The following is a 22,201-nucleotide window of genomic DNA, read 5'->3' on the forward strand; positions in this document are numbered from 1 at the left end:
CACCTCCATAATGTACCTTAGATATATCCACTTCTCTTCATCTCCAGTACTACTGCCTCAGACCAAACAACTACATTCTCTCACTTGGGGCACTGCAATTGCCTGGTCTTCCTTTCTCTCGATCCCTCCCCACATCCAATCCATTCCCTAACCAGCAGCCAAAGATGTCTCTGTGTCACTCTTCTTCCTGAACTGAATAACTTCATGTTGCTCGTGGAATAAAATGCAATCCCTTTTCCACAGCGTATGAGGCTTCCTGACTCCCTAACTTCACCCCCTCCCTCCCCATGACCATGTGTCAGAATCACAGGCCTCTTCTCTGTCACTGGAACACACCAAAACTACTCCCACACGGGACCTTTGCATCACTTTGTCCCACGGCCAGGAACACTGCCTCTGCTCTCCTCATTACTCACGCCTCAGGTCCCTCCTTGCAAGTCACCTTACTTGACCTTTTCAGACAGGCTTTCCCTGGCCAGCCACTCTAAGGGGGCCTCATCAGAGGTTACTTCCTGCACCACATGACCTCATGGGTTTCCTGACTTGCTTATGTGAGTGTTTATGCGTCTGTCTGCTTCCCGTAGGATCCCTAAGTGCCTGGCACTAAACTGGGCTTGTGTTTCCCTGTTCTGTGAGCTCCTCACTGAGTAGAATACTGAGCTATGTTGACTGTCGTACACTAAATAGGGGTTTTAAATGGCACAAAGAAGTTCAAAGTTGAAAATACTGCATCAACATATTTATAAAAAGTGTGATGCACTTTATCATTCTTTTGAGGTATTTTAAGTTTGATTCCTAAAAGTGCAGTGTGTGGCCATGAGAAAGTAAGAAGAAATGGATATTAAATATCATTCCAACCTGGCCCAGGCTGTTAATATAATGCAAAGTATCTGAATCAAAAGTAAATTAAATTATAAAGCATTTATTACAATGGATGCTTGCATGTATTAGGCACATATATATACATACGAGTGTATATAATGTGTTCACTTTTTATAACATTCTCTTTTAAACACAGCTCTACTATGTCTATAAATTTTGTTAATGTCTTATATTCATTTACATGCATTTGTAACCATTAACTGTGCTTCAACTTCTAATCTTTCCTGGGCTTATTTTATATGATTATCTCCTAAGATAATTTCTGAATGTTCCTCAAATGTTAAATTTATCACTGAGCTAATCTGCCATCAATTTCAATAGAAATAAAATACACAATAGATACCAAAAACTAAACTCATTGCCTTTTATATCCTAAACCTGTAACTTCTTCATTCTTGATCAGGCTATGCTTTTATTCTTTTATATATTTATTCAACAAGCTTTCGGATAGCGCCTATCACAACTGTCTTAGCTATTCTCATTCTTTTTTTTCTAAAAATAAAATTGCATAGAGTACACACACACACACACACACACACACACACACTTGTATACACACACAAAATGAGTACATATATACTGGTGAAATATGAATAAGTTCTGGGTTGTACAAATGTCAATTTCCTGGTTTTGATGTTGAGCTGTTGTTAGTTATACAACACGGTAATGTTGGGGGACTCTGGGTGAAGAGTACATGGGACCTCCTTGTATATTTCTTAGCACATTCCTATGAATCTATAAATATTTCAGAATAAAAGTAAAAAAAAAATTGTGGTGAAAGTAAAAAGGAAAATAAGTTCAAGGAAAAAATATGAGAAAATTTCTGATCATTCTGAACCAGTTGTTCATCAGTCTTTTGAAATGGATAGTGGTGGCTCTCAAATTGCTAGAGAGTTTAAATTCCATTTGTTACATTTAAGGTGATATAACAGCTTTAATTTATTTTATTGTTTTAAATTGAAAAAGTTTTCAATTACTGTTGACATACAATATTATATTAGTTTCAGGTATACAACACATGATTAGACATTTATATAACTCAGGAAATGATTACCCCAATAAATCTAGCACCCATCTGATACCATGCACAGTTATTACAATATTATTGACTGTATTTTCTATGCTGTATTTACATGTGAATTTTTGTAACTGGCAACTTGTACTTCTTAATCTCTTCTCCTTTGGCACCCTTCCCCCTGCTATTCTCATTCTTTTTCATCTGAAAAATTTGTTTACTTTTCATTCCACCTCTCTACCAGCCTCTTCTACATGTGTGACAATTCTAACTACTCTCCCTTGAAGGCTGTGTCTGTTCCCCAGAGAGGACTGCTTTGTTTTCTATGATCCTCATGAATTCTGTAAGTACCTTTGTTCTAGAAAATTACCCATTCTGACTTATTATAATTAATTCATCCCTTAAATATTTATTGAAGCATTTATTTAGGCCCTAAAACCTAAGGTGAAATCCATGCCCTTCATTTTTAAGGTCAGGGAGAGACTGACAAACAAGTGATTATGATACAATGTGGTGGAGTAACCAAACATAGGTTTATTATCTTCTTTCTCCCCCGCATGAGAGGAAAGAAGACATGGGGTCTCTTTTATACCCTTTGTTGCACAGTACTTTGCCCATGGATTAGCCAACAGATCATTTATCGAATAACTAAATGAACAAATCTTACAGAAGAAAAATGCAAAGCGTCACTTACCGAGCGTCCGGAAAGGTCTCTGACTTGGTAAATGGGAGAAGAAACCAGGCTTCAGTGCATTTGTAATCACAATGTCAAAAAGATCTGCAAAATCATTCCTAAAAAGTAATAAATTTTTCAGACATTTATTTTAAGGAATTAGAAATGGTCTATATAAAACAGAACTTAATCTTTGCCTGTCTATTTGGCCACAGCATCATTTCTTATCTTTTGATTAACTTTTTATATGATTTCATACATTTTAAGGTGAGTTTTACCCTGGAAATAGAAAGTGGTTTAGCACTAGTATTCTTGACACCGCCTTGAAGTATAACATAAGAAAAGAAAGAGCACATCAACTCATTAACTCTAGGCTCTCAGCTTTCTCAAGATGGTAACCGTCAAGGTAAGTGCATTCAGTAGTTTCTAATAGCTAGAAATAGTCACAAGCTATGTCTTCATATGTGAGTCTGGAAATGTATCTGGATTTATTAGCTTGAAGAGTTATTAATAATTTTGTGTGTTACATGGATCCTGCGGAAACCTAGCATTACATCAAATCAGGTGACATCTTTCAGAAAGTATTCAAAATGTGAAGAAGATACTTTATTTTGAAAATTAGTGGTCTTATGATATGACAGTTTTTAGATAACAACAATAATTGTTTTGTAGTCTGTATTCAATTCTATATTTAGGATTGTTTGGGATAGCAAAGGAATGGTAGTCCTTGTTCCTGAAGGACTCATGTTGTATTGGGGACACAATACCGGGGATGCGAAAAAAATGTATACACGTGACTTGTATTTATTCATCTTTTGTTAACAGCATCTATTGAGTATTACAATTTTAATACAGTTTTTTTCCTTAAAATGTATATACAATTTTTTGGCACTCTCTGTATTTACCCAACATTCCCAAATACTTTTTTACAAATCAAAACTGTACTAAAGAGAAATTAAGATAGGAAGAAAAACTTAAGTTACTTATGCTAATGGGAAAGAGATTAAGACTCCAGTGTTTATTCTAAAGCCTGGTTCCACTACCAAGAGTGCAAAGGTCTTTAGAAGAGGCACCTTCTAAGGCATCCAGGACTTCAGCTTTAATTCACTTCCAGGATTGTAAGCCCATGCATTATTCAGAAAATACAACTTCCACTCAGAGACTGTAAGTACCACAGATCAATCTAAACCCACATGTGCTGGGGAACACGAAACCAGAGGCTAAAGAGGTCAGCCAGAGGTTAGTTTTGAAGCTAAAACTTGCTTCATACTCATGGCAATTAAGTATTTGCTGAAATCTGAGAAAACATTAAGGAGAGCTAATAGCCCATTTTAGAATCTTGCTCTGACCATGGAGATTCCCTGGTATTGCCCAGAAGAATAACACAAATACCTATTAACACTTACTGAAACTTACCAAATACTCTGCCTGATACTTTACCTGTATTATGCTATTTAAACTTCCATTCATACCTGTAGGGTATTACTGTCCCACTTTTAAGGTGAAGAAATCGAGGCTTAGTGAGGTTCTAGAACCTGTGCCAGGTCACACAGGAAGTTGCAAGGCGGGGCTTGAACCATGTCTGTCTTATATTCAAGTCCGTGCATTTATACTGTCTCGATTTTCATGGATGTTAATCCTCCCCTGGCTGGGCTAAATGGTGAAGTACATGGCTCCACACTGAAAAGGCTAAAGAGGGGCTGTACCCCAGTTACTGTCAGGGAGTATCCTCTCCAACTCCGTGTCCCTCAATAATCACCTGAGCTGAGAAACCAGATTCGTGGAGGCCGGCCTGAAGCATGTGTTCCCTCCACTCTTCACGAAATCTAAAGCCCAGACCATCAGCGAGCTATGAGCATACCAAACCCCCGTAACACTGCTTCGCTAAAATGCACTTGGGGTGTGTTGCTGTCACCAGATGTTGAGGACTGTTATGAGAAACAACCATCGTTAAACTCATTGTTTAACACAATCACAAGATAATGGTGTGGCATTTCCAAACAGCACTGATCTAACCTGCTATCAGTGTATCATAAGATCAAGAAAACGGAATGTCTCATCACTTACCCAAGGATATGTTTGCAGAGCAGTCTACAGTAATCACTGTGAGAACTGGTGATTAACAAAAGAATTTTCCCAGCATTCTTTAGCTGCCAAAGCCACTTTTTTACAGATTCGGGACAACTGTGTAAATACCTGCCTGGATCTCTCTTTATTTCTGGAAAATATATTCCACAGTTTTCTGAAAAATAAAAATGTCAAGATTCTTTTTTTTTCTGATTCTGTATTCTCAAACAAGTTAACCTTTCTCAAAACTATAGATAAAAACAATCTAGCAGTTAGTACTGTTTTTTAAGAACACTTCTGATCCTTTACTTAAAAAACATAATGATGACCGAAAATTTCAGTTGAGAGTATTTGGTGGCTACCTGACAAGAACTGATACTGCATAACATAAGGAACACAATATAATCAGCATTCTCAAATTAGAGAAAACCTGACTGCATTTCAAATATCAATTGACTAATAAATATTCTTTCACTCATTCAGCACATATTTGCTGAATACAGATAACAAACAAATAAATATGCAGAGAATACACTATGAACACGTCTTTAGCATGAAGCAGCAAGAAGGGAGCTGGGTTCCTCCTCAGTCACATTAGTATTGCTTCAGCTAGAACTCAGACTAGAAGAGCCTCTGAGAGATGCTGAGATCACAAATGGACAAACAAGCCAGAACAGGCCAGAGGGCATAGCAGTTGACAATGTACACGGTGTGATCAAAAATTACGGTGAATGCTGGGGCTGAGTGCCATCCAACGGAAAGGCAGGGATCTTCAATTTGTGAAGTGGTGTGTTGAACCTTAGTAACACTGTGTGACAAGTTTCAAGTTGTTTGATGATGCAGTCAGTCGGGTGTGAGCTACAGTTGAGAGAAGGTGTTTTATAGTGTGCCGTAAATCATCCTCCATAATGACAACGCTCCATGTCACACATCGCTTCTGGTATAGGGCAATTTCTGTCAAATAAAAACATTACGGTGTGTCCTCATCCACCTTATTTACTGGATCTGGCACCGTGTGACTTCTGGCTCTTCCTCTAAGTCAAAATGATTCAGGACATTGAGGCAGCCACGACAGTGCAACTAAAGACACTCATGAAAGAGGACTTCCAGAACTGCTTCAGAAAGTGGCAAGAATGATGGGATGTGTGTTCGAAGTCAGGGGGAGTGTTTTGCAGGGGGATTAATGGCAATGTGTGTTTTACTGTAATAATTTTTTAAAATTTAAACATTCATCGTATTTTGTGATCACACCTCGTAAGTCGAAGAACCTGAATCACTGAGCCAGGATTCTTTGGGTGTTTAGGCTGAGCTCCAAGGCAGACATAGTCCTGGTCAGATGCACTTACAGTGCCTGACCCGATGCCTAGAAAGTTGTGGGTACTTAGCAGACAACTGAAGATGTGGTATAAATGCTACTAAATTTATAAAACATTTTAGAGACGCAGTTCTCTGGGGATGACAGCACTACTATGCAGTTAAAGAGAACCCAAGTTCTCACTTTCTTTAACTGCTAGAAAAGAACACTTGCATAAACAAAACAAGGGGTGAACAAGCTTGTCCTGAATGATAAACTCCGCAACAGGTACAGGCTACACCTGCAATTCCGTACAGCGTCAAGCACTTGAAATAACAGAAATGAGTTACATTTCAAGAATAACATGACAGGAAAGAGTCTCTAAGCAAAAAAACGAAAAGAAAATGAAACAAAACCAGAAATAGTAGCAAATACTGTCATCTGCCTGCCCAAATCCACTCCCCCTCTCCTCTATTAGAAAGCACTCTGATTTTGTTTTTGAGGTTTTATCCTCCTCTGAGGGGCTGGGTGCTCGGGATGGGCGTGAGTCTCTATCAGCCTAACATATCATGGCAATTCCTTCCCCTGCCAGTAAGTTGGTTAGGACCCTGCAGGAGACCAAGGCATGGCCAACAGGCTTGAGAACTCTGCTGGGGGTCACTGTGTGCTGCTGATAAATCCACATAAAAGGACACAGCCCTTCTCCCATTCTGGATTTCGCTATCACTACATGTTCTACCTACCTAGAACTGTGGCCGCTATCTTCAACATGAAGTGCAAGTCTGACATACCAGTGATGGCTGAGTGTTAATCTGAAAGGAATCTTTGCCCTGGTGACATCACTGGGTCTCTGATTAAGAAACTGAATTAACCACTGCTGGAAGTACCACCCAAATTCTGGACTTCGTCTGGTCAAGTAAAATAATTTAACAGTAACTTAAATATTAAGGATATCAGTTATTTGCAACATGGAGCATCTCCCTTCAGAAAATAATACATTGTAAGAACAAATCATGACAAGACCAAAAAAATATAACAGAATATGTTATACTATGAGAATAATATTTAGACATCAGGAGACCAAGACAAAAACAATTTGTGCTCTTCTTGTCTTCTGCCTTACAGGGACATTTATGTGTAAATCTCTAGGATCTCTCAATATCCTACAAGCTATTTAATGTATAGCTATGTAATGCAATGCTATGTAATTTTTAAGTTTTTTTTTTTTACCCCCAAAGCTTAAAATATTAAAAAAGATCTTCTGTTTTTCAGGTCAAAAAAGGGTACTAGTAAGATAGGGCAAATTTAAGAAAGAGAATATAATACAGTTGAGTAGCTAAGAATAGAATAGTTTGATGAGTGACTATCAAAGTAGTGGCAGAAGCTGTGTCTCAGAATTTATTGTAACTCAAAGAGTCACATGTGAGATTATTTTGCCCAGAAAAACACAGCTTTTGTAGCAATAGGGATTTTTTGGGCTGGATAACAAAAGATTTATAATCTATAATGCTGAACACATTTATATACTTAAGCTTTTGTATTCAGAAACAACTGCTGAGAAAAAGGCTAAATTTTTTCTCAGCTATACATATGTGCTTAGTGCCACCTAGTGATCAAAATATAAATTACTATTAAAATATTACTGTCCCATTTCCAAACAAAATTTTAAAAAAGCATGTACCTTTAAAAGCTGTATTTAAAAATTCTTGTCTACATTAATTTTTTAGTATCCTTTAATAATCCTAATGCAAAAGAGTACAAGCATAATAGTTGAGGTGGGGAAAATTATTCTCTGAGGTAATAATAGGGGTGTCCTTGTTTTGTTCACAAGTCAGAACTGAAGTGAACAAACTAAAAAAAGACAAACCCTGTACACCTACTCAATAGATTACTGTAAGAGACCACTGACTATTGGGGAAAATATTTTCATCCCTCTTGTAACCTCAAATTATTAAAGGAATAGGAGATGTAATCATACAAATACACACTCATCTTTTTAAAAATTTATATTTATTGAGATACACTTGACATGTAATGTGCAAGTTTAAGCTGTACAACATGTTGATTTGCTACGTTTATATACTGCAATATGATTAGCACTGTAGCTTAGCTAATACCTCTATCACATTACATAATTATCATTTCTATTTTGTAATGGGAACAATTAAGATCTAGTCTCTTAGCAATGTTTAAGTTTGTAATACAGTATTGTCTATAATATACACTCATCTTTTTATTGAAATAAATCAAGCTACTGAATCAACAGAAGAGTTAGGTTAAACAAAGTAACATTGAATTATAATTGTCAATTGAATTATCTCCCCAAAGAGGCTGTAAAGTCCTAAAGGTAGGGAGTACATCTTTCTGCTTGGTGTGGAGTAGGCGTTCAGTGAATGAATACCTAAATAGGTACAGGGGCAGACGCAGAAATATTTGTGTTTATTTATATTCAAAGTAATACTATGATTTGTAACATATAATCTGTGAGTGACAAAAAAATTACCCTATCAAAGTCACCCTATCTTAAGTACCTTCATCTTTTTACCCCTATGGAAAAAAAAATCATGTTTAATTATATTATGATACTGACAGATTAACATTGACTCAACAAGACAGGGAATTTAGACGTAAGGTGGAAAGAAAGGAATGGCCTTGTTTGTTCTCAACTCACAAAGTAGCCTGTGTTTTCACTTAACCTCAAAGGAATTCTATTTCACTGCCACTTTATGTAACTCATTTTCCTGGCCTTTCCACCCTTCTAACATCCTTAGGTGCCAGTAGTTTCTGCGTCTAGATGAGATTAAAAGTAAACTTTCTAAAATGGTAGTTCTAAAGAATAAAAGCTTAGCTTTGCTATATTTTAAAACAACTGGTTAATATAGAGTCATGGGAATAACAGCAAAGTGTTGGAACAGTCTGATGTGCATATAAAATGGCCTGCATATATCAAACAGGATTCAGGATTTAGGGTCCTCTAACGGTAAAAAAAAAAAAAAAAAAAAAAAGGACAAATTGAATATTAAAAATACTTTTTTATTTTAATAGACAATTGAGCAAAATCACTATTTCTATTATCACAGAATAAGTAAGCATTTTTCTTATTAACTGTATCACTACTGTTTGGATGATTTGTGGCTACAGTTTCCAAAGCTGTTGTCCATGGTGATGAGAGGTGAGAGGATCAAAGACTTCCACCAGCAGCCTTCAGTTAAGGGCCGCTGTTGTTTCTACGTCAGAACATAATTCAGGCGAGACTGAGACATTTACAGCCTTTACAAGTTATAGACGAGCATGCTAGTGAACAGCTGAAATGTTTAGCTATGAACTAAATGTACTTGCTGTAAGAAACGATATAATTAATTTTGTGAAACACACACACACACACACACACAATTTTTTTTGGCCAAGAGATACTGAAGCATTTTTTGAAGGATGAAAGGGATGAACAATAGATTCAGTATGTTCTGAATTTCTCTTGCTTATTTATAGAGGGCAAAAGATGAAACTGAAATTTAACATTATATTTCCTATTTATGATCCCTATATGGTTTGTTTCTATCTAATATATTTATAAATAAAGAAATCTAGAACACTAGATCGAGTAAAGTAAAAGAAACTATTATTTGTGGAGATTTGACAAAACAAAGGGTTTCTGCTTAGGATAGCAAATTAAAGAAGTAGCAAATCCGTTTCTACAGCTTTTGCAGCCTTGAATTCCCTCTCTCTGGAGATAAGGATGCCTTCTACTTTTTGGGATAGGGAGGATACCTTCACATGGGAGATTTTTTTCCTGCTTTCCTGGGGACAAAGGAAGATCAGTGTTCTTGCACTGGCTGTTGCTTGTAACTTTAATTCAAAATAATTTGTCAAAGTGCCATATTTTGTGTCAGGCTGCCCTGAACCCATCATCTTCAAAGAATAAGTCAAAGGTTTCTACTGTATGTACATTTATAGAATATATATCTCCACATAAATGTTTTGAACAGTTTAAAGAAAACCAAAATTAACAAGTAGTTAAGGCAAATTCTACATAGTACTTTTGACTTCTCACCTACTTCAAATGTGAGCTACTTAGAAACTGAGACAATAATCAACTGCTGAAATACATGGTGATTACAACGGAAAAAAAAAGAATTTTTTGAAACATTTACCCCCCATTAACCTCAAATTAAAACCTTTTGAGATTCCTTTAAAAAACTGCTCTTCAAAGAAACATGCATTTTAAAGACTGTATTTTATCACAGGGTGCACTGGTTCCTTAAATTACTTTAGTTGCATTATCTTCAGTGTCTTCAGAAATATCTTTTCTTACTGATAAAGCCTAAAGTATTTAGAACATTGATTAACAAAGAGGAAAGCAACATCAGAACACACATAGAGATTAGTCACAAAGGATTACTTATTGAATATCTGGTCTCGGTGTATCATATAAACAGGAAATCTCTATATAGCTATTAGATCTGTGCCATATCACACCTAGGACACACACAACTTAGTGAAGCAGATCTTTTAATGAGGCATTACTCTGTTTCTCACCACACTTTCCCCCCAAATCTGTATTGCATTAGTTATATAAATGTTTTTGTAACACCTGGACAAATTACCCCAAGTTAATTTAAAAAAAAGGGAAAAAAACATACTAAAGCTTTAAATTAGTAAGATTTTAATTCAGATAATTGTTTTGGCAAAGGTGTTAATTTTGTAATATAAAATTTGAAATTATGGACATGATAAAATAGAAAAGTATTAATTTCCCTTTGATATAACAAACATGGATATACAAGATACACATGTAATGCTCTAATAGGAATAATAATGCCCTAAGCCAGAATTCTTTTTTCTTTTTCAATTATAGCTGACATTCAACACTCTTTTATATTATCGTTTCAGGTGGATAGGATAGCAGTTAGACATTTGTAATTTATGAAGTAATCCCCGTGGTAAGTCTAGTACCATTCTGGCACCATACATAGTTATTACAATATTATTAACTGTATTCCGTACACTGTACTTTTATATCCCCATGACTATTTTGTAACTGCCGATTTGTACAAACGTGACATCTTTTAGGAGATGAACTGTCTTTACATTCATATTTACATTCTTGATGTCAGAGAAACAGTAGAGGATTAATAATTGCAGAAGTAAGTGTGTGTGCGGGGTCAGCTACCAGACAAGACTTACCAGGTGATCAGAAAGACCAGAGGTTGGCCCGCAAGCGAAGAAATGTTTTCCATCTTAAATGGTTACATAAGTATCTATAAAGCCTATAACCTTTATAGTCTGGTCCTTTAAGAAAAAGTTTGCTGATTCCTGATATAAACATAGTATTTAATAATTATAGGACAGTAACAATAAATTAACAAGTACTTATAAGTCAGTATTAGAAAGTACCAACAATAATTATTAGTGAAATCATTCGAGAGACTTTGTTTAAAGGTTATGTAGTCTCTCAGCAGAATGAATATCAGAAAATCATTTGTGACAAAACTACCTTCTGGAAGACAATATATAGACTTTCATGTGTTTATATATTAATATCACAGTGGATCCCTAGGCACGAAGTACTTGGTCCCATGTTATTTTCTGGCTGGGGTCTAGCAGTCTATTGTACTGAGCCAGAAGAGGGTTCTCTTCACTCTGTCATCTGTTAAAACAAATCTGAATCTGCGTTTGCCATTGCCTTTATGAATCTGGTACACTTTATTTTTGGTCTCTGAATAAAACATTTTCAGGCTCATTTGGTATGTTTGTTAGTAGAACACTAGCAGGGGCCACGGGAAGACACTGCAAACCCAGGGCTGAAAGCTAACAACTGGTAATATTTTCCCTTGTTAATGTCAGAGGAAGGAGAAAGATCCAAGAAATGCACATTACGATATGATGACATCATCAGAAGGACCTAAAGAGCTTGTAACTTGGGATGAATAAGGCACTGTAAATGCAGAACCAGCTCAAAACGGCCCTATCCTGTTTGATGAGGTAGGTGCTGCATTGCTTTTCAGAGACAACTGACCAAAACCACAAGTCATGCAGCTGAAGCATGTGCAGAGGAGAGTATTCTGACCTTCAGATGCACCCAGAACCACAGTCCTATCCCTGCTCCTCAACCATGGAACCAAAGGACCAGGATGTAACTGGAACGTGAACACCAAAGCCTTTCAGAAACCAAGGGTCCATTGTTCAGGAAGATCTAGTGTTGATGCCCTTTTACCATAAACGCCCAAGTTCCAAGACCTCCATTTGAAACTTGCCCACTCAGCACTTCCACGTACCTGTTTCCCCTAGGCTCTTAAAAACTCTTGGCCTGGTCCAGCCAGCAAAATGGATGTGAGGCACCACTAGGTCTCCCATCGTCTCTGTTGGCACCTTCTCAATCAATAAACCTTTTCTTACTCCAAACCCTGATGTTTTGAGTTTTGGCCTTTCGGAGCATCGGGCACACAGACTTTGGTTGGGTAACAGCACTAATGCCTAAACGCAGCTTTTACAAATTAGCTGCCTAAGAAACAAGACTGTTTTTCTTGGTTCAGCAAATTAAAGATGCCTCCAGGTAAAACCTGGGACAAGTTTTAGGGGCTAGCTTCAAAGAAATAAACTGCAAGTTTCATCTCAAATAGTTTTTACATGTATTTGCCAGGCACAAAACCATCTTGGAAGGTTTTGTTTTCACCAAAGGAAGTAGGCCCACCGATTATCTTGATTTGAAACCTCCCATCTCCTCCAAAAGAAAGAAACTGGAAAAAATTAGGAGAACTAAAATGGGATAGCTTGGGGCAAAACAAGCTCAGTGAGGAGCCAAGGCTTATTCCTTAAAAAAAAAAAAAGTTATAGTTGACTTCTCTAGCTTTGAGGCACACAAGAGATCAGAAACAATAACAGGAACAAAGGAGTCATAAGCTAGACATTAGGGTCCATTTACTATAAATGTCTTAAGGAAACCTGCCTCCCACTGAGGACTCAAGTGCTCAATTATTTAATAATTTCTTTTTTTTTTTTAACAAAAAACCTGGAATAGAACTTTCACTATGTTTCTTCTAACCTGGTTTTTCTTCTGGAGTGCGTAGCCTAATAGAATGCCAAGATAGCATTTGGTATATACATACTATGCTAAATTCAGTTTCCAAATGAACATAAACAACTGAAATTGATCCATTATGGGAACCCAGTCCTCATTCTACAATAATCCATCATGAGCCACAAAGAACGCCTGGGGCACAGTTGTAGGAACGTTAGTGCCTAAATACAGCCTGCATCCTCCATCAGGAGTGGGCAGGGTCTCAGGTAGAAAACAGCAGGAACCTGGGCAGGAAGGGTTCAAAGGTGACTAATGCTGGGAATGGCTGGCTTCCGGAGAATATTCTACTCCAGGAAAGACTTTTAACTTTCTCAGTCTCTATTTTTTCTTCTCTGGCCTGATTCCTTTCTTCCTTTCACCTCTTTTCACTCTTCCTCCTTCCAATTTAACTTAACAAGTTTATATATCTTGGGTATTTTTCTGAACTAACAAACATAGCATACAGTCATATTAAGAGGGCAATCTTATGTATTTTTTTTAAAACACTAAAATATGAAAGACTTTTAAAACCCAAAATCAAAACACAAGTCTGCTGGGTTAACATAAAAAAATCTTAAAAATGATGTTAAAATTTGTCTTTATATATATAATGAAAAGTTTTAAAAGAAAGAGACTTTCTTGCTTTCTCTCTTTAGGGCACATTAAATCTACAATAAAAACCAAAACAAAACATTTACTTCTATAACTATTGGCTCTACTGATGCTAATTGTAAATGTAGGTAGAGAAATATGTTTTCCCACTTGTCCGTAAAACACATGATCTACCCGAGAGACTATTTGGGGCCAGGCATAATGTGGGTTCTGTTACCAAGATGACACGTGGTTCTTACTTGTTAAGAAGGACTCAATGGTGAGGGGACAACGGAAATGAAATGCAGTTTGAAGTATGCTGCAATAGGCAGACAACAAAAGTGCTAGGGCTGCTGGGGGAGAAAATGACTATTTGGTGAAGGAGAGGAAGAGCAGTGCAGCAAGAGAACAGCAGGAGAAAAGGTACAGGGTATGAACTTCAGGAGAGACCTGGGGTTGAGAGTTTGCAAGAACCTTGAATGGGAAGCAAAGGTTGTTCTTATTGCCTAGATAACAGGATGCATTTTTGCCTCCTGCAATGCCTTTGCTTAGATGTTTGCTGTTCATCCTATCCCCTATCAGCCTTGAACCATTCCCTCAAAAACATCCTTCTCTACTTTTCTAAATTCCACCCTGCTTTTAGGGGTCAGCTTAATTTCCACTTTTTCTAGTTTTCTTTCTCCTTTGAATATGCCAACTGCTCTGTTGTAGTTTACACACACACTCCAACTCCTATTCATAGATTTTTCGATACAGTTCATTAATTGTATAATAGATTTTTTTACCTTCTACTTAAGCTTATAAAGCAATTTTCTTTGTGCCATTATAGTGCTTAGCACCATAGTGATTAGATTTTTAGGCACATAGAACACGTTCAATAAATGTAATGTAACTAAAACTTCTCTTAAGAAGGTTAAATATACTCATTTGAAACCTTAGTGAGTATACAGTACTATGTGGTTTAATAAAATAAATATTCATTCTGTAGTCAAACGTAAACTTTATTTCTGCTCAATCTACATGAGGCCTACTAATTATAAATTTTAATTAAATGGAATATCAAGGCTAAAGATCTTAGGAGCCGTAGTGTAAATTTGGTTGGTGTATATTTAGTGTATATCTGAGCTTTCAGAATAAAGCACAACAAATCTGCTAGAAAACAGTTCTAGTTATTAATGCAGAGATCCTACAAGTTCCCAGAGGACCCAAATAAAACAACATGTAATAACCAAACCAAACTATTTACTGATGACAATTATATTCTGACTTTCTTTTGACCTAGGAAAAATTTTGTTAATAAAGCATATGACATAAGTGATCAGACTATTTCTTTTTGAAAGGAAAGGAGCTGTCAACATAAATTCAGAGAACCCAAAAGCCTGGAATTACTCAATAACCAAGAAGGAAACATTTAAAATTCAATTTAAATGAGGCAAATATTTTACTCACAGTGTTTGGCAAATGTTAGCAATAAACACTAAATGAGCTATGTGTACTCAATGAAGAAAAATGTGAATGAAAAGGAAATTGCATTAGACCTCATAGATGACCAATAACAGTCTAACTTAACTGAAAACGATGACAAAGGAAATGTTTTTCCTTCCAGATAAGAACTCCATTTAAAACTTCAAAAGGACTTTAATCTAAATGTCTCATGCCAGCAAATTAAATCATTATAGAGCAGAGTAGGAGGTAAGGAAGAAAGGAATTCATGATTTGCAGATGACTTCATTAAGTAATGGCTGTTGCTATTAAGGAGAGTGGCTATTCCATTCCTACTGAAAAATCTTCAAAGGGCAGAGCAGTTCTGTACAGAGTAGACACACATATGCAAAACATATTACAGGATGTGGTCCTGGGTATTCCTGGGTGGTCCTGTATCCAAATTGGACAGTCCTGATTCAGGACTCAGTTGTGCAATCATTTACTTGGGTAAATGTCTTAGTCATGCAGACATTTTATTGGCTTATCTGTGAAATGATGATAATTACAGAGTCCACCCCATAAGGTTATTGTGTAGGTTAAACGCTGTAATACATGCGAAACACTTAGCACAGTGCTTGCCACCTAGTCAACACTCTATGTCAGCTACTCTGGCTTAAGTACAGGCAATTAATCAACTGTAAACTACTCTAGGCCACAATGCATCATGGAATTGCCCAGCATGAATCCAAAATGCACGGTTTTTCTTATCAAAGTGGTACTTACATTCAAAACACATTGTGAAAAAAACCCCAAAAGTCTACTTGCAGGACGGTGCCTCTTTTTGTTATTTCCAGGGCAAAACACAGGGCTGGATGGCCTATTGCTCCATTATATATCATTTCTCACAGAGAACTGAGCAGAGAACCATGGAGACCACGAAACCCCATCTCCTCACTGTGCAGATTTGAAAACGAGGACTAGAGAGGGTTACCTTGCAGATCCTCACACAATAAGGAAAAAAAACAAGATGGAACAAACATCCTAGCCTCCTGATCCTTTCATTCCTTATTTCTTACAGCCTACTTCTATTTACCTTATTATCTCCTGTATTAAGGTATTTTAAACACTTTTGTAAAGATATGTGAATGGAATTAGTAAAAATAAACATTTAATGCATCCTTTAAACATAAAATCAGAACACAGATGGAAACATAAAAATAGCTGGTTTATTCCTAAAGAAATATGCAGAATCATTGGACAGCTTTTTTTTTTTTTTCAATTTGTTCCACATATTTTTAAGGAACTCCCTTTGGGAAACAATCCAGCAAGCCCATACCCTCTGTATAGCTGTGTGGAAGCTGTGGGGCTCTAGAGGGAGGAGCTCCTTACTCAGTAAATTTCAACCTGCTGGATAACAAAGAAATTATTTTTCCATAGTAAAATACCATTTAAGAAATACCTTGTAATTACCCAAGTACTGTTAGAAAACATTATCCTTTTCCAAATTTGAAGCACTGCAGGAAAGTCTGAAATTTTCTCTACTACTCCCACATTCTGGTCCCTTCCCTTTGTCTACCTTTAGGGGTATCACTGTTGAACCTTTCCAGTAAGTTTTTGTGGACTTACACACATGCACGTATATTTTACAACACAAATTTTCTGCAATTTGCTTTGTTCACTCAAGAACATGATATAGAGGTCTAGCCATGTATTTACCGATGCACTCAACTAGTAATTACTGAGCATTGGTCTAGTTGCTGGAAACACAGGAATGAACAAAAGCAAAATTCCTGCCCTCAGAGAGCTTACATTCTAGAGATGCTTCATTCTTTAGAACTACGGCATAGTAATCCAGTGTATGCATATACCATGAATGGCTATGCCACTCCTTTATTGATAAGTTTTTTCCTTATTACAAATATTGAGGTTAACATCGTTGTATATGATTCCTTGTGCTCACGTGAGTATTTCTCAAGGGTTTATACCTACAAATGAGGCTGCGGGGTCATCGCATATACACATTCCTATTTTTAGTAGCTACACTGCCTTTCCTTCCAGAATGATTACAACATTTTAGCAGCATGTATGTGCATACCTTTCCCCCTCACTCTCACTAGAACATATTTACCAGATTTAATTTTTGCCAACCCACTAGGTGAGAAATGGGCCCTTTGTGATTTTACCTTGCATTTCCGTGACTACTAATAAAAAGAGCATCTTTTGGTATCTTTATTACTCACCATCTTTCATTCCTTTTGCATTTCTATAATATACAAAGTTGGGAATGAAATACTCACCAAAAAAATGTTTACTGAATTCAACTGGGTGAACTGAGGGCTATTTATGTCAAATTATTTTATTATAAAAATTCACCAAACACACTCCGAGAGCACTTGGCAAATCCCAGTATCATTAACTCCTCAAGAATTTCTTACCTCACCAAACTTCAGGCTGACAGCAGTGCATCGTCCTCTCTTACCGTGGATCAAAGTGCAAATCATACCGTGTTTCCCTGAAAATAAGACCTAGCCGGACCATCGGCTCTAATGTGTCTTTTGGAGCAAAAATTAGTATAAGACCTGGTATTATATTATATTATATTAATTATATTATATATTATATAAGACCCAGTCTTATTTTACTATAAGACTTATTTTACTATAAGACTGGGTCTTGTATTAATTTTTGCTCCAAAAGACACATTAGAGCGTAAAGTCCAGCTAGGTCTTATTTTCAGGGTAACACGGTATTGCCCACAGTGAACTGTGTCAAAGGCCACAGAGTCTTCAAGGTGTTTTTTGGATGGGTCTACAGAAAGTTGGAAGCGGGTACATTTGATGATCACTCTGTGTGTGTGTGTGTGTGTGTGTGTGTGTCTGTGTGTGTAGGGGTGTCCGTGGTCTAAAACTATTAAACTAGTCCCTTCTGTTTTTTTCCAAAAGCTAAACTATGATTATGATTACAGATATTAAGTGGTCCCCCTAAAAATCCTAATAATATCAAGTACTGGTGAGGATATTGAAAATACAAACAATCTGGAACTCTCCCACACTGTACAAATACTTTGGAAAATTGTTTGGCAGTATCTACCAAAATTGAACACGAACACACACACACACACATACACACACACACACACTCTTATCCTACAATGTAGCAATTTTACTCCTAGGTATAGATCTAAGAGGAACATATAAATAGGTACACAAAATATGTGTAAATAATGTTCATGAAATATTATTTGTAATAGTTCCCAATTTAAATTTACCTAAATGTCTACCAACTGTAGAATGGATAAATAAATTATGGTATAGCCATATGATGGTATACTGTACAGTAATAAAAATGAGTAAATTACTGTTACGTTAACAATAGGAATGAATTATAGAAACAAAATGTTGAGGAAAAAAGCCAGACATAAGAGCATACATACATACAGCTTAATTTCACTTATATCAAGTTAAAAAGCAGACAAAATTAATCTGTGGTTTTAGATGTTGCTTCAGACAATGGATATTGGCAGGAAGAGAGCATGAGGAGGACTTCTGGGGGACTGGAAATGTTCACTTAGTTGATAGTATATTCATATTAAACAGTATTTAACAACAGTAATTATAAAGAACTGATACAATATTTTCACGACCATATAAATGAATCTATGAAATCTAGTAGAGTCAAGTGTTAAATCAGAAATTAAAGAGAATCTATGTAACACAACATTGTAAGACTGTTCAATTTAGAAAAGCAAGCATTTGGTAATTTGGTTTGTTCAAATTTGCATTAAATAACATTTTATATTAACTTCATTATTTCCTATCTCTGCATAAAAAATGTTTTTCTAATTATCATATTCTGTGGCAGATAGTAGTCTATTAAACCTAACTATAAGCATTTGTATTAAGAAGTCAAAAACCATGTTAGAAAAAAAAAAAAAGCTTCTTATAACACCCCCACTTTTTTGGGGGAGGGCATTTCAATTACTCCTATTAGGATTTGTTACCTTTGTACTTTCCTCACTTTTTGAGATTTTCCAGGAATCGTTAGGTAATAAAGAACTCTAACTCTTTCTAATTTTTTCCATAGAGCTTATGAATTTACTTGTTTAATTTAACAGTAGTAATAAAAACAGCTGTTGTTTTAATATTTTAATGTTTATCTGCAATGCATTATGTCTTTTATAAAAAACACTGGTCCCATTTTCCCAGACTATCATCTCAGAATTCCATTCTTAGCCTAATGGAAACATCGTGTGACTACATTTTTGTCTGGCTCTGTAAATATCACTTGATCCTCATTTAAAGTGTCACTGAACTTTGCAGGCATCAAATAACAGATTTATATCTATAAAAGAAAATAGTCCTTTGTTTTCAGAATTAAAGAAATAAACCTCTTTCCAATAACAATTTTCTAAAGGTTCAGACTTAAAGGTAGAATCAAGGACATATGAGATCACTCTCTACTCATTTTCCCCAAAAAGAGTGTGGTGAATTAAACTCAATTAACTTTATTTTGTAGGGTTGATTTAAGATCTCACAGCTTTAAATTTAAGTAGGTCAACATTCAAAGGGTCTCTGTTCTGCCAATATTTATATATTCCAAATGCCTGAAGCATAAGGAAAAAAAAGTTCTCAAAAAATAGTATTTCTCTAAAAGAATGGCCAAGTGCACACAAGCAATGCTGAGGGCTAATATACAAGAGGAACCTGCATCAGAATGCAGGATTTCTACACTGCATAGACCTGTGCTGTCTAATGTGGTGGTCCTTAGCCACACATGGCTATTTAGAGTTAAATTAACAAAATTAAATAAAGTTTAAAAGTCAGTTCCTGCACCACCCGAGCCACATTCCGAGTGCTCGACAGCCACACATGGCTAGTGGCTACCACACTGGACAGCACAGAAATAGAACATCTCATTGAGAAGTTCTATTAGTCAGCACTCCCCTAGGTTAACTTCAGTCCACGATTCTTAAATTATCAGCTGTACCTGCATAAAGCTACATACGGTGTGGCTTTTGGATCAAAATAACAAGCAAACATGATTTAATCCAGAAATAGAACATTTTAAAAAGAAAGGTAATAATTATAATCACTAAACCATGGCAAGGCTGCAGTAGAGGAAACACGATGCCCAGAATCAGGTGGCTCAGGTTTTACACCTGTGTTCAGCTGTGTGTCCTCATCCTCACCTACTTCATGGGTGGCATGACAAAAAGCCCAAACGATGAGTGTTGGGGAGAGTCGTTAAGCACACACTGTTTATGTTATTATTTTTATGCTAAACAACATTTTTTGTATCATCAGTCAACTTGGCTATAGCAAATTCTCAGCTCACTGAGGTGTTCAGAACTAAAAAGTGTTAGAGGTGATTCCATAAGTTACTGGGCATATTAGGGAAACCTAACTGGTTAATTTCTTATCACTAAGAGACTCCCATCAAGTAAGAGATTATAGAATACTGCTCTCTTTACAACAGAGTGATTCTGAATTCAGTTTCTATAATGTACCAGGTTTAAATACATACTTTTATACAGTGCTATACGCACAGAATTAATACTGTTCACTGCAATAAGAATGGTGGGAAAAACTCCCAATTAAAGTTGATTCTTGAACCATACTGGTTTGAACTGCATGGGTCCACTTATATACAGAGCTTTTCAATAAATACATATAGTACTGTAAATATATTTTTTCTTCCTGATGATATTCTTAACATTTTCTTTTCTCTAGCTTACTTACTGTGAGAATACAGCATATAATACATATAAAATACAAAATACATGTTAATCAACTGTTTATTTTATTGGTAAGGCTTTTGTTCAACAGTAGTTTAATCCTATTGTGTTTCCCTGAAAATAAGACCTAGCCGGACCATCAATTCTAATGTGTCTTTTGGAGCAAAAATTAATATAAGACCTGGTCTTATTTTACTATAAGACCGTATCTAATATAGTATAGTATAGTATGATATGATATATGATATTATATAATAATATAATATAATATAATACCAGGTCTTATATTAATTTTTGCCCCAAGAGATGCATTACAGCTGACTGTCCAGCTAGATCTTATTTTCGGGGAAACATGGTAGTTAAGTTTGGGGTAGTCAAAAGTTATACACAGATTTTTGACTGCATGGGGGGGTCAGCACCGTGTGTTGTTCAAGGGTCAACTGAATACAGTTAAGTATCATGACTAAATCAGAAAGGTGAGAGTGTCATAGAAGAACTAGTTCTAGTTAAAACTTTTTTATCCTAGTTAAAGTTTTTTATCCTTTAATATACTGTCCCTCCCAGGTTTTATATTCTGAAGGATCTCCCCATCTTCTGTTCCTATTCGGCACATGTCCAGTTGCATTACCTGGTGGGCAGGTCTGTGCTTCACTCCACAACTGTAAAGGGGTGCCGCCGCTATAGTACCTCCTTTTTCTCCCACTTCCTCATCCCTCACCCCCCACCCCCCAGAACACAGAAACCAAATAGGGAACCTTTTAGACTTTGGTTAGAGGAACGCACCTATAAGCTGTAAAGGAAGCTGTACTTCTGACTAGGTGGGGGAAGAAGCGAGCACATGTGGATTTTCTCATAAGAGAAAAGAAAACTGGTTTACCACAGGATTTATGCCATCAAGGTGAAGAACTGTTATGTGATACCTTTTGGCCTCTTTGGTTGGAAGGCGAAAACTGCTCCAAACTAGTGAGAGAAGAGATGACGTATGATTGCTCAGGACACTGAATATCACTATGACAATGAAGTTGGGGAGCGACTCCATGAATAAACTTTAGAAACTGAGAAAATCATATATTAGAGATCGATGATATACTCGTATCCTTCTGGATAAAATAACCATTACTTATAAAAGTGCCTTACCTTTATTTAACTATGGTTTTTTAAAAAACTTCTAACTTTAGATTCTCCCCCAATTTCAGATTTACAAAACAATTGCAAAGATAGTACAGAGAATTCCCATATATCTCATATTGTTTATTATTAATATCTTATAGTATTGTATTTGTTGTAATTAATGAACCAGTACCAATACATTATTATCAACTAAAATCCACACTTTATTCATATCTGCTTAGTTTTTACCTAATGTCCTTTTTCTGTTTCAGGATACCTCCAGTATATCATATTACATTTAGTGGTCATGTCTCTTTAGCATGGCTTGGCTATGACAGTTTCTCAGACTTTTC

The 22,201-nt window shown here is 36.2% G+C and overlaps 1 protein-coding gene across 3 annotated transcripts in view; it reads right to left on the minus strand.

Moving 5' to 3' along the window:
- NT5DC1 (5'-nucleotidase domain containing 1) overlaps positions 1-22,201 on the minus strand; it is a 125,537-nt gene that overhangs the window by 22,697 nt on the left and 80,639 nt on the right. For all 3 annotated transcript variants that reach the window (XM_081044449.1, XM_081044450.1, XM_081044451.1), the window contains exons 7-8: positions 4,638-4,812; positions 2,592-2,689 (exon numbers count right to left, since the gene is read on the minus strand). In XM_081044449.1, coding sequence (XP_080900575.1) covers positions 2,592-2,689; positions 4,638-4,812 — 273 coding nt within the window. The remainder of the gene's footprint in view (positions 1-2,591; positions 2,690-4,637; positions 4,813-22,201) is intronic.

This window comes from Rhinolophus hipposideros (genome assembly GCF_964194185.1).
Source record: "Rhinolophus hipposideros genome assembly, chromosome: 3".
Taxonomy (NCBI): domain Eukaryota; kingdom Metazoa; phylum Chordata; class Mammalia; order Chiroptera; family Rhinolophidae; genus Rhinolophus; species Rhinolophus hipposideros.